Source organism: Lactuca sativa, chromosome 2 (assembly GCF_002870075.4).
Source record: "Lactuca sativa cultivar Salinas chromosome 2, Lsat_Salinas_v11, whole genome shotgun sequence".
Lineage (NCBI taxonomy): Eukaryota > Viridiplantae > Streptophyta > Magnoliopsida > Asterales > Asteraceae > Lactuca > Lactuca sativa.
In genome coordinates, this window is record NC_056624.2 from 137,250,296 (window position 1) to 137,276,244 (window position 25,949).

The window sequence follows — 25,949 nt, forward strand, 5'->3', positions numbered from 1 at the left end:
TTAAGTCCCAAATACCGGAAATCATATTCAATTTAACCCTTTGACCCGATCAACGAGTCATCCAACTTTCAAAAATTACATTTTTGGCCCAGATTTCAAATTTTTTTACAAATTTGGTCCAAAATTTATACTTTTGGCTCAAGTTTTAAATTTTGTAACAAATTTAGTCCAAACATTACCCTTTTTGCCCAAATTTTAGAATTTTATTATGAATTCATCCTAACTTTAGTTTTTTTTAGAACTTTTTTTTCTCAAATTTTTTTTCTAATATGTTTTTTCTTTATAAAATCATATTAATACAAAAAAAAACGTATTTTCACATAAAAATCTTATATTTTCTATATAAAAACTTTTTTTAAAAAGTTTTTTGTAAATGAAATATCTAGTTCTAAAAATATATATTTATTAAGTATATAAATATATACAAATTCGTTTTTATAAAAAAATGTATACAAAAACTTATTTTACAAAAAAAAATGTATACAAACACCTATCACCTTTATATATATATATATATATATATATATATATATATATATATATATATATATATATATATATATAGGTGTGTATCTATATTTTTTTACAAAATCGTGTTTGTTTGTTTTTTTATAAAAACGTGTTTGAATAATTTTTATATAATACGTGTTTGTATATATTTTATCAAATCGTGTTTGTATACATTTTATAAAAACGTGTTTAAATAATTTTTTATATAATACATATTTGTATATATTTTATAAAATCGTGTTTCTATACATTTGATAAAATATATACGAACACGTATTATATAAAAAATTATTAAAATAAGTTTTTATAAAAAAAATATATAAACAAACACGATTTTATAAAAAAAATATAGATAAAATAGGTTTTTGTATACATTTTTTTTTATAAAAACGGATTTGTATATATTTATATACTTATTAAATATTTATTTTTATAACTAGATATTCATATAAAAAAAAGTTTTTAAAAAAAAATTATATAGAAAATATAAAAAGTGAAAATACGTTTTTTTTTTTTTTGTATAAGTATGATTTTATAAAGAAAAAACATATTACAAACAATTCTTTGAGAAAAAAAGTTGTAAAAAAAACTAAAGTTAGGATGAATTCATAATAAAATTCTAAAATTTACGCAAAAAAGGTAAAGTTTGGACCAAATTTGTAACAAAATTTAAAATCTGGGCCAAAAGTGTAAATTTTGGACCAAATTTGTAACAAATTTTGAAATCTGGGCCAAAAATGTAATTTTTGAAACTTGGATGACCTGTTGACTGGGTCAAAGGGTTAAATTGAATACGATTACCGGTATTTGGGACTTAATTGAATAAAAAAATATATATATGGATTAAATCGATTATGAGGCCAATATGTAAGGACTTTATTGCAGTTTTCCCTTATTAAATACTAGATATCAAGGTTATCATATTTTATCGTTTAGGTTAATCGGTGTGGTCACCGGAGTGAAGGTGTTCACTTCATTACCGTGTTCATATAATTGTTAACGAGCATGAATACAAGAAAAAAATGAATAAGTGATGAACAAAAGAAAAAGAAGGAATAATAAAGAATTGTAGTAGTAGTGAAGAAGTCATCATGCTCCATGAAAGGGTCATTATGTTCAATGCCACATAGCTTGGTGGAAAAGGACACTTACATATATGAAAGACTTTCACATTATCATCGTACTTTCACATTATCATCGTACTTCTCATCTATACTGATAGCCTTAAAATTACTCTAAAAAGGTTAACTATTTAAGTTTCATTTTATTTGATTCTTGTATATTTTTATAGTTATATTCGAAACTAATTATATAAGATAAAATTGTGAAATAATATCACAATATAATAACTATGTTTTATATTGACATCGTTAAAGTCATTTGATGCGACCTTGGCTTGAACCGATTGATATTGTTCACTTGGATTCTTGGTTGCCTCTGCAAGATCATAAAGAAAGAAGGCCGTCAGCCGCTTTCCAGGAGGAGCTCCCGGAAGAACGCTCCGACGGTCAAGTTAGAGAGTGTTTAGGATCTTTGGGTGTGCGCTCTTAAAGAGTCTAGAGAGCTTACCTCGTAGGTCTGAGAGTGTATCCTTTTATACCTAGCTCCCTTGCTTGATCCGTACCAGACAAGATCGTTTTTTGGGTAGACAGGATTAGGGGCGTTGATTGGAGGGTCATGCGCCTTCAACCGTTAGGGCGCTCTTATTGGCTCTGACGGTAATGGCCTGATCCACCTGCTTGTCTCCTGACCATATCTTTTGTCTCGGAGCTGGGAGCGTCCCTTGGTGGGAGCGAGCCTTTCTCCTGTGCGTTTCGCTCTCGGGGGCGCCAGCGGACGCTAAGCCTGCTGGGTCGGGCCCGGTTGGCGTGCGCGGCTCGTGCTTCTGCCGTGCTGCCCTAGGCACGTCATCAAGTCCCCCAGTCCAGTAGTCATAGCGTTGCAGCGCTATTTATGGCGTTCTAGACTTAGCTAGCTTACGTGTGGTGGTTTTTCTTTGCCCGTCGTTCCGTCTTTAATGGCGACGTGACTGCGCATGATGACTGGCAGTTACGCCACTGTGTCAGGCATTTAAATGTCCCGCCTCTTCCTTTTCTTTATAAGGGCAATTTAAACGGTTTCTCTTTATATTTTCCTCCTTTTCTATTCGTCTTCCTGTTTTCTGGTTTGTCTTCTTCTTTCTTTCTTTCTTTCTTATGGCAAACCTTCCCGGTATCCTCCTTTCCGCCATTGGGTATCGTCAACTAGAGGTCACATATGGCTTATCTTCTCTGGAAGGTGTAGAGTTTCATGCACTCGGCTCTAGTATCTCATCCCCTCCCCCTGGCAAGATTGGGGTTTACTTGAAAACCCTAGATGCTGGCATCCGTTTTCCTTTGACTGATTTTCAAGAGGAGGTCTTCCAGAAAGATGGTTGCAGTCTTCAGATGCTGACCCCCAATGCAGTCAACAAAGTGGTTGCATTTGAGATGATCTGTAGAGCTAACGGGTATCTTCCAGATTACTTCGTTTTTAAGTTTTTCTTCTGATTTTGCGTCACTGGAGATAAGTTCACCTTTTCGGTCCGACGAGGGGGGCACACCTTAGTTCCCGACAGGTGGACCCCTAAGAACTGGCGGGACAAATGGCTATGGGTAAACCAGGAGTTGGTCGGAAGCGGCCGGTACCGTGCGAATGCTTTTGTCGATACCATCCCCAAGCTCTTCCCTCATAACCAAAGTGTTGCTGATTATCTGAAGTGTGTGCAAGTATCCCCTGAGGATTATTCTGAGGCTCTGCTTTCTAGTGTGGGGATGAGTCCTTCTTGGAGGCGTCGTGGCAAAATGACGGTGTTTTTCTTCATCGTTGACGGTGAGTGTTGCGCCCCTCTTTTTTCTTTCCCCCCTTGTTATTACTGTATGACTGATATTCCTTGTTTTGGCATCTCTAGGTGTTGAATCTTCCCTGTCCATGGATGAGGTGTTACGGAAGCATTATCGGGGCAAGTTAGAGTATCGCGAGGTGGATCTAGTTGATCGGTTTCCTCCACCTCGCCGAATGGATCAGCTTGCCTTAACTGCCGCCCCTTCCGCCCCCTGCAAGTTCGTCAGCATCGGAGGAGGATCCTTTACACGCCCGCCCGATCTCTACTATCATGCCCTTGGGTAGCACTTGCTCCTCCTCCGTGGAGGGTAGCGAAGACAGCAAAGAAGGGATTATCACGGATGCCCGGCGAATGCAAGCAAAGAGAAAAACTGTCTTAGCCATGGGTGAGCCGGTTACCGGCACGCCTACCACTGCCAAGAGAGTTCATACCCGACACAGCTTCTCTCATCTGCTGAGTTCTATGACTTCCGCACCGGCCGGTGTGGTCGTGATCCCTGATGACGACACGCAACAGTCCCAAGGGATCGACAGGGCGACTAAACACCACGTTGCTCCTACCTTCTCCTCTATTCCTATTCCAGGTGTTCCATTGGTTTCCCCGAAGTTCTCCCCGGTTAAAGGTTCTAGCGGCCCTGGGCAAGTTCCAGTTTCTTTAGGTGGTGTTTCTGGAGACAACTCTACTGAGTCTCCTGTTTTTGTTCCTTCCTGGGATCTCCGCAATGATTCCCGACTCTCTGTTCGTAGCAATACTCTGGAATTTTCCCGCCATGCTTTTCCTCTGGCTGCCGTTGGCGATATGGAGGTTATGGGTAATCCTTCCCTTGCTCATAACATGGCTTACGTTGCTGCGCATGCCATGTTTTACCTTGTCACGGGTTCTCGACGTGTTCATGCCCTTGGCGAGATGGAGGTCGTCCACGCTACTTGTGAATCACACGTGACGGGGTTGGAACGTCGCCTCGGCGAGCTTGGCGAGGACCTCCATTTGTCTGAGCAAAAGTGTGAATTGCTATCTTCTGAGAAAACCATCCTTAACGAAACTAGAGCCGTTTTGGAAGCTAAGGTCGACTCCCTGACTCAAGTGAATGAAGGTTTGATGATCTAGGTGGAAAGTCTTGAGCGCGATGCTACTGATCGCTATAAGCTTATTTCGTTGTTGCAATCGGATTTGGACGCTTCCCATCGAGACTTGGATTAGCTGGTGCATGTTGGTGTTGTTCGCATTGTTGATAAATTGATTGAGCATCCAGACTTTACTAACGCGATAAGTCTCAACCGACATGCTACTTTTTATGGCCGGGATTGAGTCTGTTCAGAAAAATTCTGCTGGTGCTAATGGTGGAGATGTTGGTGTTGGTGCTACTTCTGTCGATCCCGTGGTTAGTGTGAACGATGCTTTGTTGTCTTTTGCTAGCATGGATCATGCATCCTTGTTGGGTTTAGGTGAACTGGATGTTGGGGGTCTCCGAGAGTTATGTTCTTTTGGTGGTTCAGAGGGTACTCCGGAAAGTGCGATGGGTCATGATATTGTGCAGGTGCCTGAGTTTGATGCTGGGGGAGGTAATGAGGGTGGTGATGGTGATCGTGGCGAAGGTGAAGTGGCTGTTGTGGGAAATGAAGTTGCATGTGATGAGAATGATGTTGTTAAGGATGCTCCGGCATCGTGTGCTACCCCTCTTGGGTCGTGAAAATTTCTTTGCTTGTTTCAGTTTCTATCTTGTGTGTTTCTTTTGGTAGCCATATGATGCCTTTAGTTTGTATAACGCATGAACTTTTAGACAATATTTACTGTTTTATGTGTGTAACCATGTTCTCTAAGCATTACTTGTTTGTTGCTTGCTCTCTTTTTCTCTTATTTTCCTTTGTTTGGAAAAACATAGCGCTCTGATGCGCTAGGCGTTCTGCTTCGCCTATGTCATTATCGATACGCTAAGTATCGGTACAGGGTGCTCTTAGTACCCAACGAATGGATCTCTACATGCACATTTTCAATGGTTAAGAGTTAATACACTAAGTATTAAAGATTAGCATTTGAATAATCCCATTACATTAACCATGGACTATAAATACACTAAGTATGAGACTCATGTCACTAAGCATGGACTTGTGTACACTAAGTACTTGGGATGTGCCGAACTAAGCAGCATATTGGTCAATTGGGATTACACTTCTTTCTTTTCAAAAGAAAAACTTTTTCAAGTTCCTGGCGTTCCACGTTCTTGGGATCTTCCTTCCTTCCATCGTTTCCAAGACATATGCACCATTCAAATTTGCTTCCGTGACTTTGTAAGGGCCTTCCCATGTTGGGCCCAATTTGCCTTGGGTTTGGGCTCGGCTTGCTTTGTTTTTCCTTAAAACATACTCACCTACTCTGAACGCTTTCTCCTTTACCCTTTGGTTGTAATACCTTTCTGTTGCATGCTTGTATACAGCCTGGCGCATTTCTGATTTTTCGCGTTTTTCTTCTAGGATATCCAGGTTTATCCTTAGGTCATGTGCGTTGCTTTCTTCATCCGTGCTAGCCACCCTTAGTGTACTCACCGTTAACTCCATGGGGAGCATAGCTTCTGTCCTGTATGTCAAGCTGAACGGGGTTTCTCCCGTGCTCGTTCGCGGTGTGGTCCTGTATGACCATAGCACTGTCGGTATCTCCTTCGCCCAGTTCCCTTTTGCCTTGCCCAGCCTTTTCTTGATCCCATTCACGATACTTCAATTGGACACCTCCCTTTGTCCGTTCGCTTGTGGATGTGCTACTGATGTGAACCGTTGATGTGACAACCCGATATTTCAACTCTATGTAATGACCTAAAAAGTCAAGTATTGTAACCACTTTTGATATAATGAAATTAACTTCGAAAATAAAATGTCCAAAAATCTCAAATAAATTACCTACTATGTTATATAACATTAAACCGTGATCATACGTAAAAATAACGCCCAAATCTGACTTCGTATAAAGAAGTTATGATTTTTCCAAGTTCAGCTTAGCAACAGACAGCTAAAAACTCGAAACGGAGATCGAACGACTTTTGGCCGGAATGACCTAAATGAGAATCGAAGGTCTCGGCAGTAGTTGTGCAATGGTAAAAAGTCTGGCAAAAACAGACGTCAGATAATGAAGTTATGAATTTCTAAAGACATTTTCTTACCGCGCCCTTTTAAAAATAAATAATAAAAATAATTTCAAGATTTACCGACGGAATCTAAACGAAAGTTGTAGAGCGTAGTCTCACCTACGCGTGGATATAAAGAACGTCGAAAACGGAGTTCGTATGAAGAAGATATGAATTTTTGAAGTTTATTAAATAATTAAAATATAAATTTTAATTATAAGCCTTGGTATTATCCGAAGGCGAGTCATCAGATAGGCCGAGTTACGCCCAACGTAAGCTCGTACGCCCCGCGTACTCAAGGCCTAGGCCTCAGTCGTCCACGTCGCGCCCTATGCGAGGCTATGCCCCGTCCCATCCAGAGTCCGAAGCAGTCGAGGATGCGCTCATGCGTGACGCACGCGTACGCCCAGCGTACCCGCGTACGGAGGCGGTTCACACCCCCCTATAAAAGGGATGCGAGGGTTCCGAAGAAAAGGGCCATTCTCTCTCATTTCTCTTGCGTTGTTGCCTCGTTTTCTGTGCCCGTACTATCCCGAAGTCCCGGTTTACTTGCTCAAGTCCCGAAGGTTGTTTGTACTCCCGAGATTCCCGAGAATCCCGAGAAAATCCGCTTTCCCGAGTAGAAATTCTGCTCGGTTTTCATCCCGCCTTTTCCAACTTTGCAGGTGAGTTCATACCCCTATAATTTACACTTTAAAATGTTTTGTAAATGTTTTTAGATGCTTTTAAGGGGGGATTACAAGTAAACCACTTGATTATTAGTGGGTATTTTATAAAGTTTCACTATACACTTTTTATCAACGGAATCATATGTGATTTATAACGATTATAGGGAAACTTTTGTATGCGAAATATATCACGATAACATCATGAACTGAAAAATATTGTTATATATGTATAAATCAAACACTCTGCTTATACTGTATGTATGTATGTATGTCCATCTCAGGCACTACAAAAATTATACTTTTCATAACAAGTGAGTATTTCACTAGGGATTACTATGCAAACGAGTCACACTTTTAGAAAACTATAATAGGTATAGTTTTACGAGAACATTACGAACTTTTACATACTGGAAACGCTATTTCAAGACGATACTTTCGCATACAAGAACAAACGAACATTTTCATACGTAAATCTGTTTTATACTAAGTTTTGTGAGACATTAACTTCACGTACGTTCGAGTACACATTTCAAGTCCTGTATTATATACCAGAATCCCTTGGAGGGGGAGCATGGTGTTTGTGTATAGATCTATACGGGCTTGACAACTCCGCGCCCTGACTGTTAGCTACAGTACACCATTTGGGGTGACAAACGTCAGAACATTCCAACGCCTGAAGAACGTTGTGTATAGGCAATTCTAGTCAATAGCATGGTTATAAAACTCACATGGAGTATTAAAAACACATTGATTTACGGGGTTTTTTAGACGTATTGGAAATTTTATACGTGCATACATTTTCTAGAAACAAACATTGGTCTTGATAGAAGGCTACATTTATGCTAATAGAAAATATGGGATTTTCTAGGAACAAACAAACAAAAACAAAACATTTCATTTCTTACAAACATTGTCATTTAATACTTATGAAACTCACCAGCTTAAATGCTGATCTACTCTTTCAAAACTACTTGTATGTCCCAGGGATTTAGTAATTACAGGTAACAAACAGCTTTTGAAGAAGGGACGTTGCGGCGCCAGTTTAAATTCATATTTTGGCATCATATTGTAATTGGTTTTGAACATGTACCTTCTAACAATGTAAACTTTCAATTATATATATGATGGTTGTATTGCTTTCTTTACTATGTATTCATTTGTTACGTTACCACATGAAGTCATCCGCCCCCGAACGTTTTCCGTCGTTCCGGTTTGGGGGTGTGACAGTTGATTTATCCCTTTGGTGGCGCACCACTCCTTGAATGGGTTCTCGGCAAACTGTAGGCCGTTGTCATTGATGAGTACTTTAGGCGTCCCAAACCTTGTTATAATATTCTTCCATACGAATTTTATCATGTGTCTCACTGAGATACACGCTAACGGCTCTGCTTCAATCCATTTTGTGAAATAATCTACGGGCACCACCATGTATTTCAGCTTCCCTGGAGCTTCTGGGAACGGGCCCACTATATCTATACCCTATTGGTAGAACGGCCACGAGCTAGATATGTTATGCAATGGTACTGGGGGTTTGCTTGGACTGGAGCGTAAGACTGGCATTCCCTACATCTCCTGGCTACCTCTAGCGCGTCTTGCTGTATTGTGGGCCAGTATACACCCATTCGCAGTACTTTGCCTGTTAAGGCCCGTGCCCCCTCATGTGCACCCACCTAGCCTGCATGTGCTTCCTGTAGCATCTCTCTCCCTTTTGCTTGGTCTACACACTTCAGCCATGGCGCTGTGAACCCTTTCTTGTATAATTCTCCATTTATTAATGCATATGAGGGTGCTTTTATACGTATCTTCTTGGCCTCGCCGTGATCGTCCGACAACACCCCCCCTTTGTAGGTATTCCCTGAATGGTGTCATCCACGTGGGCCCAGTGGTCGTTAGGGCATTCACCTGCCATTCATCTATACTTCTTTGTCAATGTACCTCTACCAAGACTTTCTTCGATAGGTGGTCGAAGCACGTAGATGCCAATTTGCTTAAGGCATCCACCCTCTTATGACGGGGAAAGAATGTGACATAGAGTCACTAGCCGATGTGATGTGTGGCATGTGCTGTTTGAAGGACACGCATTGGTGATTTATCTAGTGAAATGTAGAAACTCTCTAGGAAGTTTTGTCTAGAAAGTGATAATGGATGTGTAGAAGGGAAAGTGAGCGGGAGTGTAGGTATAAATCCTAAGTCAAGGTAGTGTAAGTGGTCTATAAGTTGTGATAAATTATATATTACTCATTATGTGTTAAAGGAATGGGATTGAGTTATCATAAAACTTATCCTAATTTGTGTAACAACAAGGTGTGAGTGTTAAAAAGTCAGAATGTAGAAAGGAATGTTTTAGTAAAATAGAAATATTTGTATCAAGAGATTGGCTGGCTGGTTTACATAAAACCTTACTGAAATCGGAAAATAGTCAAAGAGCAACCGGGGATCACATAGGCTTATATAGTCTAAGGGAAAATATTGAGCTCCCAAAGAAAGCTTAATGATAGATTGATACGTTCAAGTGCAATATGAGACTATAGGTGGTCAAGAGTTGACTAAGGGGTCAAATAGACTCATGAGACTTAAGTATAAATATTAAGCTTCAGAAAGAGTTTATGTATGTATAGGTATATGGCAAGCAAGACACAAAAAAATGGGAGGTGTGACTCCCAAATATTAGTAATACATGCATGTATATATTAAAGTACATCTTTTCGATGTACTAATTATGAGCTTCAGATGCAAAGGTATAAGGTTAATAATGACTAATGAGATGAACCCTCATATTCTCAAATAGAGAATTTGTCAGTAGATAGTAGGTAAGAATTCATTTGAATTTGTAAATTCGGGGTTGGAGTCGTAAAGTCAAGAATATATGAGTATAGTGTGGATGAAGTGTTAGAGGTTGGGGTGGTAAAGTAAGGAATATATGAGTATAGTGTGGATGAAGTGTTAGAGGTTAGAGTGGTAAAGTAAGGAATATATGAGTACAGTATGGATGAAGTGTTATGGTACACACATATTACTAGACACATGGGACTCATTGTAACTTGATAATATCATGAAATTTCCTAAGGATCAAGTTCGAAAGAGAAATGTGACACGAACGATACGATAGGAATTCTATAATGAGGCATGAATACTGCATGACACCGTGCTAATGTATAGATGGTGCCTAATACACATCAGTATCATACCCACTAAATAACCAAAGATGGAAGCATTAATTACGATTAGAAAATGAACTAGTTAGGTTGTGCTACTTCACTAAGGATGTTAGTATGTGTAACACTCAAAATTTCAAACCAATTTAAACTTTATAAAACATGTCAAGTTCATCAAAACATTACAACTTTGTTTTCAAAATATAAATTATCAGAGTTTTCCCAGAAACATAAACATAATTGGAGAAGCTGTACGATCACGCCTTTGCCTTGCCGCGATCCCCTGATGTACCTGAAACAATAAACTGAAACTGTAAGCCCGAAAGCTTAGTGAGTTACCCCCAAAATATCAATACACATACAATCCACATAACCATGTCAACGATAACATATCATAACAAACTGCATAGAACAGCACGTAACAGGTCCACAACTCTACAGACTGGAATACCCCTGGGCCCACAGTGTGAGTCTGGAATGCCTGCCGAGCCCTCAGCTCACATCTGGATTGCCACCGAGCCCTCAGTACGATTCTGGAATGCCTACTGGGCCCTCAGCTCATATCTGGAATGCTCCCGAGTCCTCAGTATGAGTCTGGAATGCCTATTGGGCCCTCAACTCGTATCTGGAATGCTCCCGAGTCCTCAGTATGAGTTTGGAATGCCTACCGGGCCCTCAGCTCATATCTGGAATACTCTAGGGTTTGTTGGCTACCGCATGGAGAAGTACAACCTCAACCCAACCCACATAACGTATAACATAACTACTGAGCATGCAATAATCATATAACATCACAGGTAGTCCTACAGGTCTACCTAACTGGCATAACCACTAGCATGCAATACAAACTCATACTCAACATGTAACACTACTAGGATAACATATCCAATGGGCCAGCCTTGGTGCCTTAGACCCCTTAGTATAGTGAGGATAACTCACCTCGTAGATGTCAACTCGGTAGATAATCCCAACTCTCTGATCACTTGCCAAGGACTCCACCACCTATTACCATAGTACGAATATACTCATAAGTCCTCATCCTTACAAAGTACTCTATAAATCAACTAGTTAACCCCCGGTCAAAGTCAAAGTCCTCAGTCAAGGTCAACAGTCCATATTGACCTCAACTCGCCGAGTACCCTCGGCTACTCGCCGAGTTCCTTGAAGCACATTCCAACTCGTCGAGTCATCGGGGTGACTCGTCAAGTTCCTTCGATTTTCGATCAAACTTTAAGGCCACCCATCGAGTTTCCTCCTTGCAACTCGACGGATACACATGCATACATATCCTGGAGAAAACTCATCCGACTCGCCGAGTTGTTCTTCAACTCGTCGAGCCTTATGACAATCTTCATTTGACTCACCGAATTGTTCATCCAACTCATCGAGTTCTCGGCCATCTTCATGTGACTCGCCGAGTCAACCTTGCGACTCGCTGAGTCCATTCAGTCCTTTTCCATATAGACTTGTTTTCAGCCATGGAGCGGCTCCAAATCACAGATCCAAGCTTCTAGGGCATACTTATCACGTAAATTTGCAAACTTTACGTGCATGCAAGGTTCTAAAAGGCCCTAAATGACCAATCTATGCTTCCAATGGAGCTTTACACCTTGGGAGAGTCTCATTCTTGCACAAGCTGGAAACTTTATGTACTAAGAAGCCCAAAGGAGCTTAGTTCTGAAGTTACAACTTCAGATCTGAGGTTGCAAAGAAGAATAGCTTCCAATCACACTATGAAAACCCTAGAATTTGTCCAAAGAGGGGATCTAGAAAGAATGAGGTTAGGGTAACAATTTATACCTTCCAGAAGATGCTAACTACAATAGATCTCAAGTCCTTCAAGCTCCTTGCTTCTGAATGCTTGATCTCCAAGCTCTTTTCTCTAAGAAAATCCTCCTCCAAGCTTAAGAATGCACAAAAGGAGCTCACACACGATTAGGGTTTTAGAGGGGCAAGAAGCAGTGAAGGGGAGGTTGGGGGGTGGGGATGGCCAATGATCCTTTAAGTAGGGTGAAGTACCCCCGAAATTTAGGGTTTCATCTGCCAGCTCCTACTCGTCGAGTCCCTTTATGGACTCGGCGAGTAGGTCACTAAGTGTGCGATCCCAATTCGCTGCTACTCGGCGAGTAGGGAACCCTTAACTCATCGAGTAGGACTTAAAACCAAAGAAATTTTTACTTAAATCAATACCTAAGAATCGGGGCGTTACAGTATGAGTTTCAACATAGGGATGTTTAATCCCTATAAGATCAGAGTGGCACAATGGAAGCGTAATGGTTCCATAACCTAAAAAAGAAGCAATAAATATAATCATTAGTATAAATGAGATACACTATTACTACATGGTACGTATGAGAGAACTAGAAAAAAATTGGAGGTAAATAACCCTATTAACGGTGGTGAGAATCGGTTACCGAGGTAGTGCCTAATGTAAAAAAGCAAGAGCATATACCAAGAATCAATCTGATTTACACGTGTGATGGTTGGAATCAGTTACTGGATAGGATTTAGTAAAGATATGTAGAGATGATTATAAGATACTTATCGAACAAACACCAATGAAAATGTATGAAGAGGACCCATAAGGCGTTAAACACGATAATAATGGTGTGATACTAAGAAATGTGATACTTAGTAATTATGAAATAGTGGTATGATGATTGGATTTATAATAGATCATTACTGGTGATACCATTGGTATCACCTGGACTTGGATGAGTTAATTACATTGTTAGTATGAAAAGGATAAGTATGAACATGTCGTAAATAAGGTAAGAATAGAAATTGAAACCTTATTTGGGAAAGAAAATAATAATGGAATGGATTGTGTAGCCCATGTTTATGAATGGGTAAAAGAGAGTTTCCCTCTAGTGGGATTGTCAGGTCATGACTCCAGTAGGAATGAATCGGGCAGATAACCCAAGATGTGGTATAGAAATTTTTAAGAAAATGTGATTGTAGTATAATTAAGACTTTGACGTCTGATGAGAAAAAAAAAGTGCCAGCTAAGGAAAAGATTGTTGATCAAAAAGGGAATTAATAAAAAGATATTAATGTTAGAAAGAAAGATTTAGTAGGAAGAGTCATTCCCAATATATGATAGTCTTTTGATTATGAGAACCAGTGGGAAGGAGATTACATCCAAGAAAGTGCTTAGATATAATATTGTAAGATATCATGCGAAGGATTTGAATCAGTCTTGAATGGCTATAGAATTGTAAAAAGATTCAAAGGAGACGATGGAAGTTTTGGTTTAGTCCCGACTCCTGAGTAATGATAAACTATAAAATATTATAAGAGATAGTGGAATAGAGAATTCCATAAATTGACTTAGTGAAATGAGGCATGGTGCCTAGAGTTATAAGAGATTCAACGATCTCCTTAATTTTTGGTGGTACTAAATCGTAATAAGGGACGATTAAGATTATGGAGATCAAGAAAATAGGTGGTAGAATGTATAAGCGTAAGAGCATGAGAGGAAAGAACTCTATAAGACCTTGAGAAATAAAGGGATAACTTGAAAGATATAAGAAGTAATTAAACATGCCAACCTGAAGTTAGTATTAGTGACAACTATGTCACTTCATGTGAGAAAAGAATTTAAGAGATTTGATTACGATCAAAATGGAGATTTCAATTCAAGGAAAAGAAATGGTAAGAATAGTATGTCGTCAAAAGATAGGATTGAAGAAATGGTCATGAAAACAGGAAGAAGACGAGTTGTTGGTCTTGTTAGCAATCAATATCATATTCGTTTGTAGAATGGTCTATAAAAGATCGTAATGTGAATGTTGAGTCCTAAGTCCAAAGCGCTCACAGTAGGCACCTATGCTAAAGGTAAAATAACAAGCCAAGAGATTTAAGGTATGAATCGAACGAGAGACAAGCATAACATGTAGGAATACATTTTATGCAAACTGAAAGAATGACTTCCTTGTGGAAGGTATGATCTTAAGATAAGATAAATTGATCATCATTCCTATGAAAGGATTGGTGAAGAGAATGTAAGGATTATAGTTAAAGACGACAGTACATAGTTGACATACAAGAGGGTTAAAGCCCAAAGTACTCATAAGATTAAAGTATTATTAGTAGAATGGAAGCTGGACATAAAGTGTAAGAAGGAAATGAATAAGTGTAAATGTTTTAAATAACAGATAAGCTTGATAATGTAAGAACTGAAGTAGAGATACCTTGACACTCATTATGGAAAAGTTTAAGAAAAGAATTTAATTATCTAAGTATAGATGCAAGGAAGATAGTAAAGTATATTATTATAACAAAATAACTGACCTAGGATCATCTTTGATTGTGAATCTAAGAAATTATTTTAAGTGGTGAGAATTGTAACGACCGGAAATCGTTACTTCTTAAGCCAACGATTAACATAAAAAGTAAAGGTTACTAGTGAATTATTATAAAAAGAAAGTTCTAGTTCTTCGGGGAAGATTTTGTGGATATAAAGTTCGTCAAATCATAATTTGTGTGAGAAAGTTATAACCGTTCAAAAAGTACGCTGCTATTCAAGAAAAAGTTAGAAAATCGAAAAAGCGCAAAGTGCCTTTTAAACGTGTTTTTCGCGTCTGACACATCATCATGAAAAGGTAATGACTTAAATGTAATAGAAACAAATACGGTGTCAAAATCGCAAAAAAAATGACTTAAAAGTACGTGTGATCCGAAGAAAGTTGGTTAACCGGTCAGAATGCAAGAAATTAAAATCATTATGACTTAAATGTAATAGAAAAAGATACGGTGTTAAAATCGCAAAAAAAAAAAAAAAAAAAAAAAAAAAAAAAAAAAAAAATGAAAAGCTAATAACTTTTGTGTCATTTTCCCAATTTTTATTGGTATTTTTTCTGACGTTTTATTATTAATATTTTTTTACCTAGAGAAGGGCAATAAATACAAGATATAATCAGTGGTGAAAATAAAAGTGGTATAATTAAAAGGGAGAATTTCATATATACCCTTAATAAACATCAAAATATCATATTTATCCGGCCTAATATTTAAATATCATATATATCCTTTATAAGCTTTCAAAATATCATATTTGCCCAAGTCTTATTTTTTAACATTTTATAATCATTTTAAATCATTATTTTAATCAGTTGATTATTATGCCCTTATTATAAGGTTAAGTTAAAAATATCATCTATACCCGTCCTAAATATTCAAAATATCATATTTACCCAAATTATACTTTTAATCAACTTTTTATCCTTATTGTTTAAGAAAAGGCATTGAAACAAAATTATTATTTTTCCATCCTATACTCTTCATGCATCTACATGTACGAAACATAATTATTCTTTTAATCAATATTTTGCCTTCAGTTTATAAAGATTAAATGAAAAAATTATATATAGTACTTAAAGTATGTATAAAAGGATTGACGGTGCATCCTTGAGATTCCAATTAAATTGCTGGATTCTAACTTCTGTTTTTCATGTTCTTGACTAATTTAATTGCAGCAACAATGTTCCCCATTTACAGAACCCATTAATAGATAATTTTCACACACATTCCTCCAATCAATTTTCATAGACATTCCTCCAATCTGTGGCTGGAAAAACAATTCTCTGTTTTTCAGTTATTATTTTGAGTGATCATTAATTGTTATGTTGGATGAGTTTAAGAAAAATGGTTGTGTCTTACCATGTGCATCGCATCAAGCTTATTTAAGGCAAGACATGAATTTAATTTCATAATTCTCTAATTAAATCTTCATCGTCCTTAAAACCTAGCCACCTAAGTCACGTTTGAGAGGGAAAAACCCAATTGCATCATAAACCTAGAACACATCGGCAATGGAAGAATCGTCCTCCGCTGCGATCGATCCATTTGTATTTCTCATATTCTAATTCATGTAATCCTAGAAAAAAAAAGTAAGGGTATTATAGGTATTCAAAATTTGTTTTATAATTATAATGATTTTAAATTATAATAAATGATTATAAAAATATTTAAAAATTATATTTGGATAAATATGATATTTTGTAATTTATAAAGGGTATATACGATATTTTAAAATTAGATCGGGCAAATATGATATTTTAATGTTTATTAAGGGTATATACGAAATTCTCCCTAAGGAAAATATTAGTTTTTAGGGTTTTGGCTAGGGGTGAGCAAAAACCGCACCGCAACTAAAATTAACCGCATAAACCGCAACCGCAATAAAAACCGATAGTGAGGTTTTCTGTTTTTCAAAAACCGCAAATTTGCGGTGCGGTGCGGTTATTTGTTTTCAAAAACCGCAAAAAAACCGCACCGCACCGCATATATTATATACAATTTTTTTTTATCAATTATTAGTTTATTAAATATTAAAAGAAGACAAGTTTCATGACTGAAAGACAGATAAAATACTAGAAAACAAAAGTGTTAGTTTTTTTCTTATGTTTAACTTTGAAAAATGATGAAACTAGACAATTTTAAGACATTTATTGTTAGTTATTATTGATTTGACGTTTTTAAAATATTAGTTGTTTGTGATTTTAGTTAAATAGTTAATTGTCTTATACCTTATGATTTTTTTTATTATTATTACAAGTAATATGTTTGAAGTTTTAAAACTATTTGAGCTCTAAATTATGGTTAAAACCCACATAAAATAACCGCACCAAATCCATACGGTTAATAACCGCAACACAAAAAAATTAAAACCGCACCGCAAAAATAACCGCCTAACCGCACCGCAAAAATAACCGCATCATGCAATTTTGAAAATGGATTAACCGCATATGCGGTTAGTGGTAAGGTTTTGGCTAATAACCGCACCGAACCGCACCATGCTCACCCCTAGTTTTGGCCATAAGGGTAGCGATATCTCATTGATTGCTTTCTCGATTTCAGAGCACAAGATCATCAACTCTCGATGTCTTATTTTAATGTATTTGTCTCTCTCTATTCTGTGCTGCTGTTCATTGTTTCGGTTCTTAGTTAAAACCTAATCCTGCTTGATTCCATTAAGTCTTTTTAAAAAAAAAAAAAAAATACCCAGAGCAAATTCCCGATTAACAGCCATGGCGGATTGTGTTTCTTCATGTTGTTAAAGTGTATCCATGGCAGCTTGCTCAAACCTTTATTTTCTATATTCTTCAATTTATTAACATATGACACTGGCTTTAAGCACATCATTCACATCAATGGTTGATAGTTTCACAATAGCAGTATGCTATTTTCCATAGGGCTAACTTCTTTCTGATGATTCTGCAGAGTTTCCATTATGGGGAAGAAGTTAGAGTGATAGGAGGAGAATATGAGGGGGCAGAAGGAATTTTTCTAAAACCTATGTTTGAAATTTGGACAGAGGAGAGAAAAGTAAGTATCCCTATCAGAATACAATCTTGATCTCCTTCATTTTCTACAATTAGGAGAAGAAAACAACATTTTAAAAACCTGTGAATCATTGCAGATAATCATTGTGGAACCGCACTTTGTGGATGGTTACGACAACACACCCATGACACCTCCTATAAGCGAGACCACCACTCTTACTCGGTCTCCACCTCTTGCGTCTTCCATGAGCACAACTGGGGAAAATGTAAGTGTAAATCATTAAACCAAGTACATTTTTCCTTTTTAAGGCATCAAAATGTGTAAATAAAACTCTAAAATAACATTCATGAATAAAATTATATTAGAAGTAAAATACTTACACGGTAGTATTTGCCTGAAGCTCTTCAAATTAGGCAAGAAGAACTACAAACGAAAAGCGAATTAAAACCTGAAAATGCTCATATCTTTACATTTACACCAATTGCAAAAATCGAAATCTCTGATTACATAAATTTGAAAGTATGATGCTATAGATAACAACCGATGAAAATACATTTCTATTTCTTGCTGAAATTGATAGTTTTATGAAAGATGATGTTGTAATAGTAAAATATTAAGATTGTGATACTATAATAAAAAAACCAATTAAAGTATTTGGCTATTTCTTTTTTTTTTTTGGCATATCTAGTAAGTAAATAAAGGTCGCTAAAAACGACCAATAAAGATTCTTTAAAATATAAACATGGTACTAATTTTAAGTGATACCATTTACGCACGACTTTAAATCCTCTACACTTGTCCAAATTGCAAAGCTTGGGGGCACTTGTGAGAATCATCCCACTTAGTTCCTGGATTACCTAATTAGGGTGAGCATTTGGACCGGATCGAACTGATTTTGCAGAAATTGGTGGACCTTCGACTGAACCTGTTGAGAATTAAGGCCTACCAGGTGGTCTAAGTCCGGTTTCCGGTCTTGGACGTAAAGGTGAGCATTAGGGTCGGATTGAACCGGATCGGGTCTAATCTTGGACCAGACCTATTTTGCAAAAAATTGTGGAGCTTGGACGGGACATGTTGAGGCTTACAAGGTCCGGTTCCCGGTCCGGGGTCCAAGTGCTTGCCCCTAAGGTCAACGAGTGTGAATAAGTTTTTTGAAAAATAAGAAGAGAAATAAAAAAGAGTGAAATACATTGATTAGAGAAATGAGAATTTGTTAAATAAGTTTAATCTTGCATACATTACTTCTTTCTTTCTTGTTAGAAATGCTTGACTTTTCCATGTTAGCTTATTAAGTGTACAAAATAAATAAGCAACAAAAAAGTAGTTATAACATATCACTCAGTTATGCCAAAAATGCCCATATCTAAGCATTTACACCAATTGCATAAATTCAAATTCCTTATTTCACAAACTTGAATGTATGATGCTATAGTAACCAAATGAATGAAAGTACATTGCTACTATTTTTGTAATTGATAGTTTTATGAAAGTACAATGATGTAATACAATCTTGATTTACATCCTACCTGTGATTCTTGCAGATAGTAAATGTGGAATCACACTTTTTGGCTGGTAACAACACCACTATTGAAGCTTCTCCTGCTATGTCGACACCTCGTGTGATATGTATGTTGGGTTTTCACTTTTTTTTTCTTATCATGTCAATGATACGTTTTGGTTAAACATTTCACAAATATTTTAATCTTAAAAAAAACGAAAGCAATCAATATCCTACAAAAGAAAGTTAAGAGGCCACATTAAAATAAAAGAGAATTTTGTGTATGCTTTTATTAAAAATCAAAAATATCATGTTTATAAATCTAAATATAAAATATAATCTATACCTTTTGTAGTTGAAGCATTTTTAACATATTTTACAATTAATTGTTTTTAACAATTGATTACTATAGATATCTAAATAATTAAATCCTATTCAAGTAATTATGCACTCTCGTCTCTTCTATTTTCAACATTGAATCTTGAAAGAGGTAAAGATCAAAATATTTCTTTTAATATAATTAAACCAACAGATAAGTCTAGAAGAAGGCACAAGTATGGGCGATGTGGTAAGTACGTTCACCTTGAAAAGACATTCAAGAATCTTGCACCTCAAGGTTCAGATCTAAGTAAAACATCCACCTCTAAAAGGTTACTCATATTTTCCATTTCCTTTGTTTTATTTCATGAAAATGATATCAATGCTTATACAATGCTAATAATATTATGTATTTCAGGGGATGTCGAAAGAATAGAAAATCTCGTGGTACCAGGGCAGTATTAGGCTCTATGTGAAAGAAGTTTGTGCAAATAATTGGTCCCTTTTATATGTTTTTTTTGTTCGTTATGCTATTTTTCTTTGAAAGACAATGTCCATTGATTGTGTTTTGTGTGGTTTTTCTTTATCATTGAATACGAGAACTTTGGTTTGACTATTTCTTAAAGAAAGATTTTGATTTTTACCTCTTTCAAGCTTTACGGATGAAAATAGAAGCGATGAGAGTGCGAAATTGTTTTAATAGAAATTAACTATTTAGTTATTTATAGTTTTTAACTTATTAAAGATTCATCAAAATAATAATTTTGGTCAATATGATATTACGAAAGTTCATGATATAAACTTATATTTATCAATGGGGGTATAATAGTTAATTGTTAAAAATGAGAATTTAAAATGATAATAAAATACTAAAAAGGAAGGATTTAGGCACATATTTTGAAAAGTATACGAAGGTTAAATATAAATTAGAAAATATGTTGGATAAAGTTATATATATATATATATATATATATATATATATATATATATATATATATATATATATAGGGTTAGGTTCAAATGTTCCTAACATTTATTGTGTACTCATAAGCATAAATCTGGACCAACAGAAGGAATAAAATACATGGTCATGATATGAGAGTCTATGATATCACAATAGGATAACATATACCATATAATCATAAAAATTTCAACATAAGAGCATTTTGGTCAATTAACCTATATTAATAAAGGAAATTTTCGGATTTTAAGGGATAATTAATTTCCTTTTTTTTTTTAAATTTGAATATTTTAAATTATTTCAAATTTAAAAATCCGATTTTATTCTGTCACAAAATGCCAACCATAAACATCTAAAGATATTTTCAAATTTATTCTTGCAGAATATATTTCTAATGCATATATTTTTGATAATTAACCTGATTTAAGAATTCTACATATTATTCATATACATCTAAGTTAGAATGAGGGTCTATGATTTTATTCATAATATACATCCGAAATTAACTAGAAATTCATACATATTCTTACAAACTAATAGTTTTATATACATTTTAATATAGTTATACATATTCTAACAGAATATCATAAAAAATGAATAAAATTCTAAAAAATAACATTCTTGAATATACAATTTTTGAACAAATAAACTTGATCTTCTTCAATGGTCCAGCTAATCCACTTGATTCCAACTATTTTTACGAAAATGTGATGAATTATCATAAAAATATAATTCTTTGCAAATATACTTGTTGTTGAGCTCGATTCCAAATCTTTCTTTTGTATGATCAATATTGAATTTCTTCTCCATGTCATTCTGAAAGAATAAGATGTATTACTCGTTAGTATTATCAGTTAAGCAAATATACTTATTGTTAACAAACATTTTCAAAGACATTCTAACAGAATGCATTTATACAAATAAATTCTAACAGAATACATTACAAAATGCATTTAAATCATAGTCTTTTCTTCCATATGTATAAACATTCTAAAACATGTATACATGTATTCTGTCAGCATTACTAGCAACACATGTTTTATGTAATATTTATATTCTCATAGAATGAACAGATGTTTGCATTCTGATATGAAGAAAAATCCTAACTTAACTGTTTTCATGAAAATTCTGACAGAATGCCATTGGGATCCACTTGCTTTAAATAGTCAACAATATTGAACAATTAAAACTCTTTCTTTAACTTTATTTCAATACATATGATTCATTTCCGATCACAAAAAACCACCACTTTAGTAATTCTGACAGAATGCGTACCACTATTTTCTAGTTCTAGTAAAATAGTAAACAACCACTACAAGAAATCAAGGCATTAGCGGCGACACAATTAGTGGCGACAAAAGCTTTTAGCGGCAACGTAATATTATTTCGCCGCTAAAAGCCTTTGTCGCCGCTAATTGTGTCGCTGCTAATGCCTTGTTGCCTGAATCCGCGTTATCCCCTTCTGGTAAACCTTAGCCGTCCGATCAAGTATATAATCCAACAGTTGGGGCCTCGTTTTCGCACAAAAGCAATACCGGCGACAATTTGTCGTTGCTAAAGGTCGAAAATAGTCGCCGCTAAAGCTCGAAAAAAAGACGCGGCATAAGTTCCCTCGTTAGTTGTCGCCGCTAAAGGCTAATTGTCGCCGCTATTGATGTCGCCGCTAAAGGTCGACGCAAATAACAACCCCTTTCTGCTTTCACAGCTTTCATTTGTCTGTGTTTTTATCCATTCTCTTCGAAGCTTTTTGCTCAATCGAGTTTCCCAGAGGCTAGAAGACATATCGACGATGCTAGAAGACATTTCGATTTCCTCCGTGGTTTGTGTTTTCGTCCCTCATTTCTTCTTTTCCTTCTCTTTTAATGTCGATTTCTACTTGTATTTTTGATTAATTGCACAAAATTGTTTCATCATAGATTCTTCTCCACTGTTGCAACATTGAAGACTATGTGTGCATTTTTGTGTGTGTTTTGTGTGTGTGTATATATATATATATATATATATATGTGTGTGTGTGTGTGTATTTCATATATGTGCATGTATAAAATGTACGTATATATGTGTATAATGTATGTATATATGTATTTGTATGCAATTTGGATTGTGTTGATGTTGTTTTATGTGTATAAAAAGTATGTATATATGTGTATAATGTATGTATGTATGTATTTATAAACAATTTGGAGTGTGTTGATGGTTGTTTTATGTTTATAAAAGGTATGCATATATGTGTATAATGTATGTATGTGTGTATTGTATGCAATTTGGAGTGTGTTGATGGTTGTTTTATGTGTATAAAAAGTATGCATATGTGTATAATGTATATATGTGTGTATTTGTATGCAATTTGGAGTGTATTTGTATGCAATGTGTAAACTACAATGTCATAATGGAAAAAAGTAGCAAAAAACAAGTAGGATGTTATTATTGAAACTGTTATTTAAAGTAAATTACTATGATAGTTCCTATGTAATGTGTATTTGTCGATAAATTGGTAAATATTAGTTTGTTGGTCTGTTAGTTTGATTGTTGGTTTAATTTAGAAGGTTAATGTAGTTAGTTGGTTTGTTAATTTGATAGTTTGTTGATATATAAATAAATTGGTAATCGGTAGTTTTCTTATCATTTGGTAGTTTTTAGTTTGGTTTAAGTTAATAGGTTAAATTACAAGTTTATATGTTGTTATTTACTATGTAGTTGGAGAATCTTCTACCAATGTCCAACAATTCGGAGAATACTATGAAACTTATAGAAGGGAACGAGGGTAGCGGTGATGACGACACGTCGTACTAGTTTTTATCTTTTATTAGAGATTGTAGTACGACAAAAATTTATAGGAATTTTGTTATTTATTTTGGTGTATGTATGGTATTATAAAACTTGAATGTTATGTAATCGTTTTTCTGCATTTAACGTATCGGTTTTTCTGCATTTAACGTTATTATGTATCGGTTTTTTGACAACTGAAAATGACTGCTTTTAAAAAAAAATTAAAAAAGCCAATAGCGGCGACGCGTATCATTAGCGGCAACGCGTATCATTAGCGGCGACAGTGAACATTAGCGGCAACTTTTTGAGCAATAGCGATAAATTAGTAGCGGCGACTCAATAGCAGGGACGTGTAGCCGGTAAAGGTATTAGCGGCGACTTTCGCGAGCAATAGCGGTGATTCTGCATATTTGTGTTAACACAAATATGCGGAATCCATTGCAATTTGCAAGAAAAATCCACATTGCCAATTTATGAAAAGTATGTCCAACCCATCTAAATTAATTTATATAGTTCTGAAAAGAATAAGAAACAAAGAGAAGTTAATGTAAAAGATTATTAACTATTTTTTCATTGATGCATTTTATCGAACATATAGAGGTCACGACAGAATAATATCAGGTAGATTAGTGTCTGCTGTAAATGGAATATCTAACTTTTTTAGCATCAATGTTTCCATGTAAAAACAATCCAAATTCAACTTAGTAAATAATTTAAACAATGATTTAGCGATTTGAATATATACGTTTAGAATAGTGTATAAATACTTAACCATGTTTTGAGGTGATGTTGACCAATTTACATGTTCGATGCATGGGGCACCTCTTTAGATAAATATTAATTTATTTATTTTACTTATTAAAATTTATAAAATAATGACTTATTTATCAGTAAATGAGTCAAAACTCCCTAGAATCCCCAAATTAGAATGTGTGAAACGAACAAATAAGTATCAATTTTGATTCAAGTAACAGTAACATCACAACTTCTACAAAATACAAGGAAATAAAAACATATAGAAAACTAATTAATGTAGAGAAAGTTTGAATTGAAAAACTAACCAAAATGATGATATGTCGCCGCCAACTTGGGTAAGAACCAGATACATGAAACGTGTAAGGATTGTTCGTTTGTATATTCATCCAAGAAAAGAAAATAACATAAAAAGGAAACAAAATCAACTCTCACGTTTTGAATACGCGATTTGTAACAGCTCAAATTTTATATATATACTAGTGAATTTAAACGGACCATGCTGAGCACGGCCCACAAAGGGTAATTTTGGAATTTTCAAAATGACGTGTAACGTATAGTCTTACAAGGTTTCAGATGAGTTAAGTTTCGTTTATTTACATGTGTGAGTGGTTTTATTCTATTTTTGTAGTGGTGTTGTGGTTTTTGTTTGTCTTGATGATGTATATTGAAGTATGGAACGATTTTGTGTAATTGTTGTCTTGTAATATATCTATTTTTTCCTGATATTTATATCGTTACATAGGTTATAACCAACTTATAAAGGGTATACGGTCATTTCTTTTGCTTGTAGTCTTTCGAAAATCTAAGTAGGTTGTTATTTTAAACATAAATTTTAAGTAGGTTGTTATTTTAAACATAAATTTTAAGCACTTGTATATTGCACATTAGTCTGTTATTTTATAAAATTGAAATTTTTTTCTAAACTATTTGATGATATTTGTATGTGATAGATAAAGTTTACATACTCCTAAAACATTTGATGATACTTGTCTACCTGACAATGTGCATACTTGTTTAGATATTGATATTAAAGATTCTACAAAAAAAGATAAAATGATGATAACCTTGGAACATTGACAAATCTAGATACAAGAGTGCACCTATATCAACGGAAATGTGTTTCTGAAAAGTTCATGGTACTTTCTAGAATTTAACGTCATTTGTATTTTATTGAAAATGTGTTAAATAGCATTGCACTTTGTTAAGATTCATTTTTTTTGTTGACTATTTCTGGTAGAACACATGCTATTTTTACAATTTTAAAACATAAATGGAATTATATTTATCAAGATTATCTATAATAGCATTGTACTCGGTAAAAAATCACTTTTTCTGAAGTTTTGAATGTTTCGAGAAATGGCATTATCTTGAATGGAATTTAACATCATAAATAACATAATACTAATAAAAAAATCTTGTAAAAGGCACTGTGCTTTGTCTAAATTCACACTTTTGGAATACTTTTACTGTTTCTAGAAAATTATGGTATCAATTCTATTGGTGGCAATAGAAAGATAAATAGGATATGAAATTATCAAGTTATAAGTCACCATAAAAGTTCCTCTACGGCTAAGCAGCCAAAAATGCTTCATTTGCCAAGTTTTTTGTAGCTCTTGTTGGACATTCATGAAACTGCAAAGTATCAGGTGGGACCAACTTCATTAAAATGATATGGTTAAATCCTCATGTACAATGCTAACTATTTAAAACCAAATGTGGATCCAACATAAATAACGTGACCAAAAATCCAAAGTACAATGCCTTGATAATAATAAATGAAATTTTAGTGAACAATACAACCGTTTTGCATTTCTTATTTCTTTATAATTGAATTCAACGAGTAACTTGTTCCATCTGCCATTGACCAAGCAAGAGTTGTTATTACTTCAAGATTCTAGATTATTAGAAACTCGCAAGTAGTTTTTTATAAATAATATTTATTAATTTAAATTCACATTTTTTATAAATTATAAATTAAACAGGAAAGCAAAGGGAAATGACGTTGGGAGAGGAGGGTAAAATAGTCATTTTACTTCAAGCAAGGACCAA

At 35.1% G+C, this 25,949-nt stretch overlaps 1 protein-coding gene across 1 annotated transcript; it reads left to right on the forward strand.

The window, feature by feature from the left end:
• The first annotated feature begins 17,113 nt into the window (after positions 1-17,113).
• Positions 17,114-20,059, forward strand: LOC111913010 (uncharacterized). The gene is made up of 6 exons (XM_042899187.2): positions 17,114-17,209; positions 17,536-17,640; positions 17,735-17,863; positions 19,140-19,170; positions 19,629-19,746; positions 19,833-20,059. The coding sequence occupies exons 1-6, from the start codon at positions 17,195-17,197 to the stop codon at positions 19,888-19,890; spliced, it is 456 nt and encodes a 151-aa protein (XP_042755121.1). The 5' UTR covers positions 17,114-17,194; the 3' UTR covers positions 19,891-20,059.
• Positions 20,060-25,949: the final 5,890 nt, after the last annotated feature.

Coding starts and splice junctions, on each gene's coding strand:
- LOC111913010 (XM_042899187.2), top strand. Junction 17,641..17,734: donor TTTGGACAGAGGAGAGAAAA/GTAAGTATCCCT, acceptor GAATCATTGCAG/ATAATCATTGTGGAACCGCA. Junction 17,864..19,139: donor TGAGCACAACTGGGGAAAAT/GTAAGTGTAAAT, acceptor TGATTCTTGCAG/ATAGTAAATGTGGAATCACA.